This window comes from Mucor velutinosus (assembly GCF_035048745.1).
Source record: "Mucor velutinosus strain NIH1002 chromosome Unknown tig00001563, whole genome shotgun sequence".
Classification (NCBI taxonomy): Eukaryota; Fungi; Mucoromycota; class Mucoromycetes; order Mucorales; family Mucoraceae; genus Mucor; species Mucor velutinosus.
In genome coordinates, this window is record NW_027041904.1 from 3,784,953 (window position 1) to 3,798,005 (window position 13,053).

Here is a 13,053-nt window from a genome sequence, read left to right on the forward strand (position 1 = left end):
CAATAGCTAGGCATTTCCATCAAATTGAAGCACATCTATAATAAAACTCGGTCTCTCTGCCCATTGCTGATGCCTTAGCCTGTTATGGAGGATACATCTTCATGAAAATAGACTCAATAAGCAGCATTTCAATATGGCATATCAATAGAAATCTTTATTATGTACAAATTTCCTTTCCTATTACAACACCGGAACCGCCACTGATGGATCAATTTGCTGTGGTGTTTTGTTTTCCTCCCATGAAATCACTTTCCCACTCTTGAGTCGCTCAATCGCTTTTCCTACATTTTCAATGTGCATTTCCAAAGGTAAGGAATCCGGTACCAGAATAGGCGCCACCACCTGAGCCCTCAATTCCTCCAAATCCATTTGAAAAGCTTCCATTCTATCCAACATAACCATCAGTTGTTGGGCAGCTCTGCTTCTTTCCGCATCGAAATTCAGCAAGAGATCCAGATTCTCCTTGACAAGCGATCTCCTCACACCCTTTCCTCTCACCATGTTGACTAAATCTGCCAAAATGTGCGGCTTCTCAGACTGTTGATATGTTTTTTCCTGTATTGAGATTTCATGCACGGCATACAAGTCTTCTTCCAGTAAATCCAACGAGGATTGTGCTTTTTCGATGGCTAATATCAATCGCTTGGCTTCCTTCTCTACCAATGTCATGGCATGCTCGTACAATGCTCGCAAGTCTTGTCGACTGGATTTCTTGCTCTCCACTTCAGAGAGTTTTCGAAATGTAAATGTGTTGTATGTGATGAGGTTGTCAATGACGCCCTTGGTTTGTGCTTGAAGACTCTGGATGTCTTTTCCAAATCGTCGTGATCGAGCAATGTAATCGCCTAGTTTGGCTTCCAGTAAATCATGCATGAGAAGGTTGGAGAATTTGATCATGGCTTGGAGATCGCGTGTAGCCAATTCCACCCGCTTCAATTCAAGCGCTGAAATGGAGTCTGCGCTGCTCTGTGACAGCATGCCTTCGTATAGATTCTCTTGCAGTTTGACGAAATGCGTGAAATCAGGTACTGTCTGAACGTAATTTTTGCATACGGGCAAGTGCGTTCCAATCAACGGCATTGGGCAAACGGTGTCCAGCACAATGTCTTGAAATTTCTGATAGCCAAAGCTGATCAGCCCCAGTAGGATGGCAATGGCGCCTAGAAATGAGACGACCGGCTTCAACACGAACAATGCGCCCATCAAAACGTCTAGTAAGGGTTGTTAGAATGAAAGAGAGTAATTTATGCTAAGGAATATACCAAACAAATAACCAAGGACAAGAGAAAAAGCATTGATAGAGTTGTGGCTGTTTTCTGGTGGGTGATATTGTTGTTGTTGGTTGACTCTTGCTAGATGTGATTTGCTTCTGTTTTTACTGCGATTTGCCATGAAAACGAGATTAATCTGATCAGAACTATGAACCCTCGAAAATGAAAAAAAAAAAAAAAAAAAAAAAAAAAAACTGGTCTTGCTCTCCTTCGTTATGCTAAACCCTTTTTAAAAAAGCGCCAAATGATGGCATGATGATCCATGAGTATGTGTGTGTTGTTTTGAGGTATAAGTCATAAAGATATTTATTTTAATTTACAATAATGAAAAGAGAAAAAGGGATGTGGATTCGAATAATAAAAAGACAGAGAGTGAATTTTGTTTCTAGAATAATTAGTAAGTGGATGTACCAAAACGTAAGTAAAAGTTGACAATGAGGGCTGCCACCAACAAGATACAGAGAACAGCAGGACCCCAGATATCGTCATAACGGCCATCATCAGCATGATTGATCATCCTATTAGAAATATAAATGAATACAAAATGTCAAAAAATCACATTCGCAAATGTCAACATACCAGGCTCGCTTCTCGAATCGATACAGTGCATAGATTGCAATGGCAGCAGATAAACCAATAAAGACACCGCCTACAATACGAGACACATTGTCACCAAAGTTAAGCAAGTTCAACGCCACTGTTAAGAGCAAGGCACAGAATTGAAGCCAGGCGATAAAAGTACGTTCATTGGCAAAGAAGGTCTTGGGCTCCACCTTGACCTTGATCTTGGCTTTTTGTCTTCTACCATCATTTGCCTCCAGGTCATCCATTGCCTCAACTGGCATACCCAGTTGTTTTTTAAATACGATATCATTGGATGGTGGCACTAGACGACCTGAGCTACCATTGATGTTTTCACCTGGAGCAGAGTAGAACTTTGTGATGGGTGCAGGTGGACTCAGATCGTTCTGACTGAATCTTTGATTAGGGAACCTATCGCGCGGTAATAGAGGTTGAGCCATGGGGGAGGGAATCTTGGGAGTTGTACTACTGCTATTGAGCTCAACCAAGGTAAATTCCTCTGTTCTTGTACTATTGCTACTGGTGTTGTTTGTGGGTCGCCATTGAGCAGCTGTCTTTTCATCCACTTCCAGGGATCTTCTTCTGTTGAGTTCTTGAGCATTCTTTTTATCAAGCGCAGGCACAGGAGGAACACCGTTGTTGTTGATCACTGCTTCCTTATTTTTCCGTTCCTTGTCTTCAATCATGGCGCGACGATAGCGACCGTCAATCAAGGGCTTGAAGCTGCGAGAACGAGTGAGACCAATGTTTTCAGCACGGGGCTTGCGGATATCGACATTCATTTCAGACAACCACCAAGGCAGCAAGGGCAATCTATCCTTGAAGAAGTGGCACGCACCATGAAGGTATTTTGAGAAGCGAGGTACTTCATGTACTAAATGGCCTTCCACAAGAGAAGTTAACCAAGCAGGAGGTTCTTGGCCCAAATGAGTTTGGAGTTTAGTCTCCAGAACTGCATAAGGGAAACGCAGGATTTCGTGATCTTTGAGGTAAGGAAAGGGACTATCAATACCAACATCTGTACGTCTCCAATTGTTGTTTTGTCTGCGTGGAACACCATCCAAATGATCTTCACGGATAAACGTAAGATCGGTATCGAGTGAAATACGTAATTTCTGAGAATCAGGCAGCTGGAAGGCAGTTCTGTTGTAGAATACACGTAATACAGGCTCCAATTTCTTCTCTCTAAAGGAGGTTTGCACACCTGAACCGATGAAATGGGTGTCGGTAACGATGCTTTCTTCTGTGCCCTTCATGCGCAGTTCATGAGCAATCTGATCCGCCGTGTACTGGCCAGACACAAAGGCATTGACCTGATCTTCGTTGATGCGGAATCGATCCTTGACAGAGGCGCCATCCAACCACACAGCGTGATGTGTCTTTCTTTCAATAAAGACGTTTTTAGAGTTGTATGGGCCGTACCTGGAAGGGAAGAAAATCATTAATTTGGTTGGTTCGATTTGCAACACCTAAAATGTATATACCATCTGAATCGAATGGCCTCAGCCATTTCGTCTCTCTGCAAACGACCTGTGTACAAATCAAAGTTAGGGTTATCAAAGTAGATGCTAGAGACAGCGGAATCCGAAGCTTCAAATTTCTTGGCCTTGTTGAAGATGAGCACAGGCAGATGCAGCATGATGATGGCCTTGACTTCTGTGATGTTGTCAGGATGGATCCAGTATTTAGCAGTAGCTCTTTCAAAGGCATTTTGGTCACCACCAGAAGCACTGTTACCAGGAGATTGCTTGCCTCTGTTGCGACAGATATCATGAAGAGCGGAAATGTAAACAATGGCAACATCGAATCTCTGCTTGTCCAATGGCTTCTCTCGTAATTTGGCAACATAGGTTTGTTTCAAATCAAGGCCTGTCCAGCGATCATGCTTTTTCAGCATTTTCTGGATAGCGGTAAAGTTGACACGGGTGAATTTGGATAAATCATTGACATCAAACAAGATGTCTGTTAGTGCTTCGTCCATGATGCTGTAATTGGCATCCGAATTCATGGTGGGGTTCTTTTGCAGTGTTTGGATGGTGCGCTCGCAGTACAGGATTCTGGCATCAATCTCTGCTAATTTGGCATTGACGAAATCATAGACTTTGGATAGTTCATTGTCGAGTAAATGGACAAAATCGCTTTCATCCCTGCTGGTCCATCCGTGATCCAATTGTCGAGTCTTCAATTCTTGCTTTAAAATGTCGTAGGCGACGTAGGACAATCTCCATGGTGGAAATATGTTTTCTTGCAATTCAAGGCCGTATTTCATAGTGTATGATTAAGGGGTAAGTTTAAGAAGCAAAGAAAAGAGAAAGAAAGAGTGAGAGTAAGAAAAAAAAATGTTTTTATGAATATTCTGATGTATCACAGTATCAGTTTAAAAAGGGATTAGGGGATTATCATCAAATAATAATACAAATGGCCTATTTATAAATCTTATTATACCAAGAATATAAGGAAGATCTTTTTGTCTTGTTTTCCATTGTGGAAGACGAGAGAAAGAGAGCAGATCATTTTTTCCAACGTCTTTTGTCTCTCCATCTGTTTGTCTCTACGTATGGATCCATTGCACTCAAAATCCATCACCTACATCCACTCAAAACGCTGCCATCTCCTTTTCCCTCTAGTCCAACATGTATGGGCCAACTTTATACATGTAAACATCTCTCTCATTCAGGTATAAAAGGTGGGTATGTTGCATGGTATCACTCGTGTGTAACCCAATCAGATGTTGTTGTGTGTCGGGCACCGGGTATCACGCTTCCTTCCTAAAATAACCTGTTCAACTAACCGGGTATAAGAGAGTGAGAGAGAGAGAGAAAGAAAGAGCGGTGGGATGCTGATGTGGGTATTGTTTGTGTGCTAGTTTACGTACACAAACAACTTCAGCCCTGTCCTAATGTCTTTCATACTCGGCTTGGTTGATGCTGAGCTTTATGTCAAATTTTAGCCTCTCTCTCTCTCTCTCTCTTTATGAACAGAGAATTGCGAGAACTTGTACATGAATAATGTTAATAATGATAGACAAACCAGTGCCTCCTGCATTTGAACATCACTTCTTGTATGTCTTGTCGCTTCTGAACAGGCGCTCTCCCCATAAACCCCTTATTATTTGTTGGTCGTTGAACAATACCATCGTTTTCAATTCCAAATGCTGAGAGAATTTAGTATATAAATAAACAGTGTGTAACAACGATCAGTGTATTCCGTGTTTCAATCATCATTACATCTTTCTTCTGATATTCTTTTGGCACAGCAGAAGCTGCTGATGTACTAGGGGCGAGCAGTGTAAAAGGAATCCAATGGCTCTATAAAAGTAAAAGCAGGGTATTAATAGCACTCTTGTTAAATTATCACGACACACAGAATAAATAGCCTCTGTTACAATCACTTGAGCACAAAAAGCTGATCTTCCCTCTCCACGCCAAGCAAGATTGGATAACTGTGGCGGGACACTTTGAGAGAGTACTACCATGCTGAAAAAGAAAATCAGGAATCATTAGCTTGTATCACATTGCACTACAGAAGCCTGCGAGAGAGAGAGAGAGAGAGAGAGTGTGTGTGTGTGTGTATGTGTGTGTGTGTGATCCACCATTTAATTATTCAAGAGAGGATAAAATGTCAATCTTTTAACTGCAAAAGCAATATATTGACGTGTTGGAACCCTGAGAAGCGCAAACACGTCTGATTTCAAGTTGAAATTACACATTTATTTTTATATTTAGATAGTAGAAATTAAGCTTCATTGATATCTTCTTCATCTTCTTCTTCCATAGGCACTAATTTACCATGTTTGTTCAGCATTGTTCCATTTGGAAAATATGGGTGATGATTATGCAAGCCAGTAGTGCTGTTAGCGTCTGTTGTGTTGTAGCCAAATGGGCTGGGATGAGTTGGTAATGGCTGATTCACTCGCAATCCTAGATTTACAATCAGTGCAATCACTAGCACAAAGCACAAGACAGCAGGCCCATAGATATCATCAAACCGAGACTCACTCCTAAATCTAATCTGCCAAGCTCTGTATTGAAATCTCAGTTGCGCATAGCCGGCTAAAACGACTGCTACTACAATAAAGAATGCGCCACTTCCTTTTGATATGTGATCTCCAAAATTAATTAAGCCTAATGAAACAGAGAGCAGCAAGGCGCTAAATTGTAGCCATGAAATGAAGGTTCTTTCGTTGGCAAAGAAGATTTTGGGCTCAATCTTCTTGTTGTTGAGCTTGCCCTTCTTAGGCATGATTTGCTGTTTGGGTTGCGGTGGTAGGGCGTATAATGTCTTGTCGTGCATCAGCTTGCGATACATCCAAGGTAGTATGCCAATGTGATTTGCATCTTTTTTCCCAACTACACCATCATCATCACTGTCTTGCGTGATGTGTTTGATCTTGACCATAATGGCACTATTGAGAAACTTGTCGTAGGCTGATATGGGCTCTTGATCTGACTGTGATAGCTCTCGGCGCTCGTTATGAGATACAACCTGTATATCACTATCGTCTATCATGGTGCATGAAGAAGCATGGTTGCTGTACATGTTGCCTCTGATCAGTCGCTTGTCATCCTCCTCGTATTCCTCATATTCCTTGGATCTTTTGGGCAGCGTTCTACCTGATACCGCAACAGCATAGCAATCTGGTGTATACTCTGGTTCAATCACGGTACATCTATGTTGCTCTGTGCTAGGAGTACTGATGGCTGCATTACTCGGCTTTCTTCTTATATCCACGCTCATTTCACTTAACCACCAGGGCAACATGGGCAATTGCTCTCGAAAGAAATAGGAGGCGCCATGTAGATATTTAGAAAAGTAAGGCACTTCATACACCAATTGGCTCTCTACTAACTGATTCAGCCATTCAGGAGCACATTCATCTGCTCCAGCTGTATTGATAAACTTGGTTTCAAGTATGGCATAGGGGAAGAAATAGACTTGATCTCGAGGTAAATGGTCAAATGGGTAATCTTCGCCAATGTCCTGTCTGTGCCAATGTGCGGTCATTTCCTTCATAAATGCCACCTTGGTATCCAATGAAACTCGAAATGGAGAGTGTCCCTGATGATACGTGGTGCGGTGATGATAGCAACGCAGGGTGGGCTTTAGATTTTGTTGATGCATCGATTGGTATATGCTGGAAGCCAGCTGTGGGTTTGTTTGTGTGTGGTGAGGGTACTGGCCGTGAGTGAGGTAGTTGTTGACTTGAGGCAAAGGAAGACAGAACCTGTCCTTGACAAACAGGCCTTTGTTGTGTAGCCATGACTCGTGGTGGATCTTTCTTTCAAAGTAGACGTCTGTCGTATTCGATATGTGTCCATACCTTGACTAGGCGTTAGTAGTCTGTCATCACACATGCGCAAATCGACATGCCTACCATTTGGCTCGTATCGTCTCTGCTGATTCGTTTCTTTCAAGCATGTTAGAATACAGTGGAAACTGATGTGGGTTATCAAAATAAACAGTGCTTGAGGCATTGTCCTCACTGATAGGTAGATAGAACAGCAGCAATGCCTGTACTTCTGTGACATTATCAGGGTGGATCCAATACTTGGTAGTTGTCACTTTTTCCAGTGCTGGTTGTGGTGCGCTTGCTATCTCTGTGATGGCAGGGTAGCTGTATAGTATTTCATTGAGGTTCGTTTCATGTGAACTGAATTGGCTCGGCACATCACGAAATCGTATACTTGATTGCAAGTTGAAATGTGTGTGCTTGTCGTGCTTTTTCAAGATCTTTTGAAATCCAGTGGCATTCAGCCGGATAAACTGGATCAGATCAGTGATCTTTTGCCGTATCTCCTGCTCTGATTCCTGTTGCATTATGGACCAAATCTGCTTGGTTTTCAAATAGATGAATCCGTTGACTTTGTTCAGTTCATCAATCATCAGTTTTTCTGCAAAATAGTTTTCATCTTGCACTGTCCATCCGCCATTTGGCTTGTATTGCTGCTCTTTTAAAAAGTATTTGAGTGAATTGTACTGAATGTACTCATTTTTCCAGGGAGGAAAGGCATGTTGTTGCAGGCATTGACCAAATTTCATTGGTATTTATATAGTACAAAAAGTTAAAGGAGAGAGAGAGAGAGAAAGAGAGAAAGAGAAAGAAAAAAAAAAGTTTAATGTGCAACATGGAGGTTTATCTTTTGCCCTTTATATATATATATATATATATGTATGTGTGTATTAGCAAGATCAGATCATCTCCCTGTTCCGAATAAACAAAAAGTTCTTAACCAAGCACTTGTTGTTTTATCACATTCAGGTTTATATGTCTATAATTGGCTCCTTCGATTTGAAAGAAGGGGCTGTCAAAGAGGATACATGTTCTATATTTCAGGGACACCCAAAGATAAGGGGGGCAAGCTGAGTGACGAGTAGCCTAGTTTCTGTAGATTGCATGTGTGTTTATACAGAAGAAAGTGATGGATCCATAAACCCACACAACCACAGTATGTATCAATGAGGCACAACATGAAATGAAAGTATGATGATGGATTTTAATATGCACCTTGACAAAGTTGCCTCTTCGTGATGCGTGTAAATATACATACTGGAATCAACGAGACAGCATAGTGTTTCGTTTTGATATACATTTGTTTACAAACACATGCTCATCTCCACCGCGCTAAAATTCATAAAAGGGCATACAGCATCCCCCTATTAACGCTTAGTGCTCGAAAATATGCCAATTGCACCGAATTTCAGGCGGATTTGATCAGCAGTTTCTCGAGTTAGAAGCCGTTTTAAGCCGTCAGAACGGCACCAAACAATTGCTTTCAACTAGCACTAACTTTCTGACACTTTTGCTCAACTTTTTTGAGATTGTCGAAAATCGACCAAAATCGACCAAAAAAAGCATGAGGGATAACTCATGATTTTCAACGAACATCAAACGATCGCGTTTTTGACCACAAAAACAAAGATTTTTACTATGACATGCATTAATTCAAAATGCTCCTCTTGACCCAGAGCAACTCCTGAAATCACTCTTGTGAGACCTTGATATATGAAATTTCGATATTTTCGCCAAAAACCTCATTTCATATTTTCCAACATTGCTCAGTAAGCTTGTTCAAAACACGTCTTTTATTTAGTACCATTGGACGCGCCTTGAAAAGTACTCCATACATGTATTAGGAAGCATGGGATGATCATCACAATTTACATAGTCGAATCTGGCAAAATAAGTCGATTCGAATTCAAAAAATTCGAAAATGAACAAATCACGACCAAATGTGGAGCGGCATTTACATTGATTTTCGCTACTGGCGAAGATGTCTAAGCCATCTTTATGATAGTAATCGAAGCTTTTGAAGCTCATGGAGAGAAGGTTGGGAACTGAAAAAAGTGGCATAATTTAACCAGGCTAGCATATCGTACGAAAAATCACTTTATTAGATAGTTAGTATGTATAGTCTAAAATCACAAATCCTCTACAGCAGCCGTGGCAGCAGCATCCACAAGGACGTCTACAGCAGACGTATCCTCGTAGGACGAGGATAGCGTATCAGCCCGCAGGCAAAAGTTAACAACGAGAGCGATGACAATTAATATGCACAGCACGGTAGGGCCCCACACATCATCATAGCGCACAATTTGCTTGTTGTTTCGTAATTGCCATGATCTAATTTGGAATCTTGCTAGAGCATAACTATATTTTTAATATCGACATTAGTGCAACTGTTTCATAAACGACATGTAGACACTTACAGTGACAACATAGATGCAATAATAATGAATACAGCACCAATGACACGGGATATATGATCACCATTATTCAACAAATTCAAAGCAACCGTCAATAGCAGAGCGCAGAATTGCAACCATGAGATAAAGGTACGCTCGTTGGCAAAGAATGTCTTGGGCTCTGTTTTCTTCATTTGACCTTTGGAAAACCTGCCTGGACTACTGCTCGTGCGAGGTAGGTTAGGTGTTTCCTTTTTACCGTCCCTTTTCAAAAGAGATAAGAACTGTGCAGACGTAGGAGTAGTACCATAGTTCCAAATACGAGACAAGACGTCTTTACCGCTATTGGGCTGTCGTTGATCCACGGCTTCTGTGTCCAGCAAGTTGATGGACAGATGAGGCTTCTCCTGGCGAAACTTGTTGTTGCTGCTAAAGTTGATGGCACGTAAATCACCCAACTTCTTGCCCTTGCTGAATGTATCCTTGGTCTTGTTGTTGCTCTCTTTCAGCTCTCTTTCGTACATCATCAATAGGGATTGTCTGTAATGGCCATTGACCAAAGGCTTCAAACTCAAGGAACGAGAGAGACCCACATTAGCAACAGGCTCCTTTCGAATATCTTGACCAAATTGAGACAGCCAGTAGGGATAAGTAGGCACTTGCTCCTTGAACAGCATAGATGCACCATGCAAGTACTTTGAGAAACGAGGCACCTCGTGTACAAGATGCGATTCAATAAGTGCAGTGAGCCATGCAGGACTTTCTTGGCCCAGATGTGTCTGGAGCTTGGTTTCCAGAATAGCGTAAGGGAATCTGGAAATGTCCTTGTCAGCGACGTAGCGGAAGGGGTAATCGATGCCAACGTCCTTTCTTCTCCATTCAGATTCCTCTGTTTCCTCTCTGATAAACGTCAGATTGGAATCCAAACTGATACGCAGTCGCTGATCACCAGGAAGTTGGAATGCTGTGCGGTTGTAAAATACACGACAGGTGGGAGCCAAGCGACGGTCCTTGACAGATTGCTGCACACCAGACGCAATGAATCGATTCTCTTCTACCATAGCTGCTGATTCAGCGGAGCTCTTTTTGCTGTTGCGAAGATCCTCTGCAAACTGATCTGCTGTGTATTTTCCAGCCAAGAAGGGCACCACCTGGGGTTCCTTGAGTCGGAATCGATCCTTGACAGATTTGCCGTCGAGCCACGCTGCCTTGTGTGTCTTTCTCTCCACGTATACATTGTTGTTGTCTTGATTCAAGGGGCCATACCAACGGAGTCGAATAGCTTCAGCGCCATCATCGCGACTCAATCTCTCAGAGTACAGATCAAAGCCCTTGTTATCAAAGTAGACACTGGAAACTGCCATATCCTCCACTTCGTACTGCTTCTTCTGATTGAACACGTGCACAGGCAAATGAAACAAAATGATGGATTTCACTTCGGTAATGTTGTCAGGATGGATCCAGTATTTAGCAGTAGCACGCTCAAAAGCCGTTTGATCTCCACCTTGGCTGTACGCTTGTTGTTGTGATCGAGGATGGCCGTGCAAATGACACAAATCATGTAGTCCTGAAATCTTGACAATCAGCACATCCAACTGCAGCGAGAGCTTGTCCAGAGACCATTGCTGCGACATGGATTGACGGTACATACTGCGCAAATCTAGGTTTGTGTAGCGATCATGCTTCTTGAGGATCTTTTCAAAGCCGGCTGCATTCAGTTGCAAGAACTTAGCGAGGTCGTTTATATCGAATAAGATCTCTGTAAATGTATCAGCCAGTGCATCGTACTTGTTCTTGCTGTCCTTTGTGTTGGACAATTGATTCAATGCCACTTGTCCTTGATCAGCACGCTGTTGAATGGCCTTGAGTTGCGTCTTGGCAAATCGATACACCTTGGCAAGCTCAGATTCCAATGTACGAGTAACATCGACTTCGTCAGATTTGGTCCATCCATGGTCAAGTTGACGTCGCTTCATTTCCACTTTGATTTGGTTGTAGACGAGATAAGATGAGCGCCATGGCTCATATATCTTTGATTCGAGATGTGCACCAAATTTCATTATTCAGCGTAGTCCAAGATGTCTAGCGATTGCCGCTGTTAGACGAGGCAATACAGCCGTTCTTTATGTACTTACTAAATTAGTCCTTGTACGATTGTTTGATGTGTGATTTAAAAAGCGAATGCTATTGAGAAAAAAAAAAAAAAAAAAAAAAAGAGAGAGAGAGACTCAAAATGTGAACAAGAAAAGCAACTTGATTGATGGATTGTAAAGATATAATGCTTGTTTGCCATTGCACTTTATTGTTTGTCTAATTTTGCATGTTTATTTCAAAACTGACCTGATGCCCATCCTGTCAACAAATTTGATCCAAGCCAAGTTGACTAGTTGACATGTCGCTTCTCAATGAAGTCTGCCTGCCTGTTTAGAATGGCTTGTACTTGACACGGTATATCACTCATGCAGTTCAAAAGTTTTACGTTCAATACAAGGCCCTTGATCTACGGATGTGCATCATAATTTCCGACCTGCTTTTCTTGCAAGCTTGTTATTTTCCTATGTGTATCATATCCTATTTGTATTTAATGATGATACATGCACACACACACACACACACACACACACAGGCTATGATCTCTTTATATTTCATAACAAACAAATAGATTGCGAACAACATCATCAAAAAGTGTATTTTTTACCATCCTTACATACAGTCAAAACGAGAATTTATGCAAGCTTCTTTGAAAACAGGAGCAGTGTTTACGTATCCGTTTTAAGCTGCAAATCATGAGAATGGTGAGTTTCAGCATCACATGTAAAATCAAACATTTAATACGAATTAATAAACTTTGTTAGTGCTCCAACGTCAGTTTGATACAGTACTTTGAGGGGGGCATATGTACAAGGTTGCCGTCAATGTACTTGTTATCCCTCTTTCGTTAGCATCTTCTCTTCCGAATGTCGCACTTTCTAGCCAACACCGACGCCGCACTGCTGCTTTCTCCCAGCTTCGCTTCAATGACACTGCCACAAATTAAACAATCCTTTTAAAATTTTGTAGTATTGAGAGTCGGCACAAAGGTGAATAAAACCACCGGGAAAGCCAGCATTGGCAAGGAGGTTTGGGGGAGGGGTTTAGCCTCTCCACCAAGAACATAATAATGCATCTAATCCAACATTGGGTAGCATTGATTTATAGGGGGTTTTACCGTAGCGAAGCAAAGATGTAAAACCATAGTGTTCAGGCAGCAAATTTGGGTTTTCATTTCCGTTATTAATAAGCTTACCAGCAACATATCGCATCAAAATATGCATGAATCAGCTTTATCAAAATCAATATTCCTCCTGTTCGAATTAGAAGTTGCATAGGCTGCAGAACTGCCCTTTCGTTCAGAAGACTTCAGCTACCAAAGATGTGATTCATGCCATGTAAATAAGCTCGATAAAGCAAAACATAGCCAAATCGGACAGTTTTCAAGCCTTAATATCTTGACATGTACACCTTTATGAGCCACCGG

The 13,053-nt window shown here is 41.7% G+C and overlaps 4 protein-coding genes across 4 annotated transcripts; all 4 read right to left on the reverse strand.

The window, feature by feature from the left end:
• Positions 1-180: 180 nt before the first annotated feature.
• Positions 181-1,392, reverse strand: SSA2_3 (Hsp70 chaperone; the record flags this gene model as incomplete). Its single annotated transcript, XM_064829107.1, has 2 exons — positions 181-1,211; positions 1,263-1,392. 2 exons carry the CDS (start codon positions 1,390-1,392, stop codon positions 181-183), a joined length of 1,161 nt encoding a protein of 386 aa, XP_064686309.1.
• Positions 1,393-1,665: 273 nt separating this feature from the next.
• Positions 1,666-4,122, reverse strand: ATC70_009881 (uncharacterized protein; the record flags this gene model as incomplete). Its single annotated transcript, XM_064829108.1, has 3 exons — positions 1,666-1,789; positions 1,851-3,275; positions 3,338-4,122. The coding sequence occupies 3 exons, from the start codon at positions 4,120-4,122 to the stop codon at positions 1,666-1,668; spliced, it is 2,334 nt and encodes a 777-aa protein (XP_064686310.1).
• A 1,466-nt stretch (positions 4,123-5,588) lies between these two features.
• On the reverse strand, positions 5,589-7,892 carry ATC70_009882 (uncharacterized protein; the record flags this gene model as incomplete). The annotated part of the gene is made up of 2 exons (XM_064829109.1): positions 5,589-7,173; positions 7,228-7,892. 2 exons carry the CDS (start codon positions 7,890-7,892, stop codon positions 5,589-5,591), a joined length of 2,250 nt encoding a protein of 749 aa, XP_064686311.1.
• A 1,380-nt stretch (positions 7,893-9,272) lies between these two features.
• ATC70_009883 (uncharacterized protein) lies at positions 9,273-11,596 on the reverse strand (the record flags this gene model as incomplete). The annotated part of the gene is made up of 2 exons (XM_064829110.1): positions 9,273-9,501; positions 9,561-11,596. The coding sequence occupies 2 exons, from the start codon at positions 11,594-11,596 to the stop codon at positions 9,273-9,275; spliced, it is 2,265 nt and encodes a 754-aa protein (XP_064686312.1).
• Between the last annotated feature and the right edge of the window lie 1,457 nt (positions 11,597-13,053).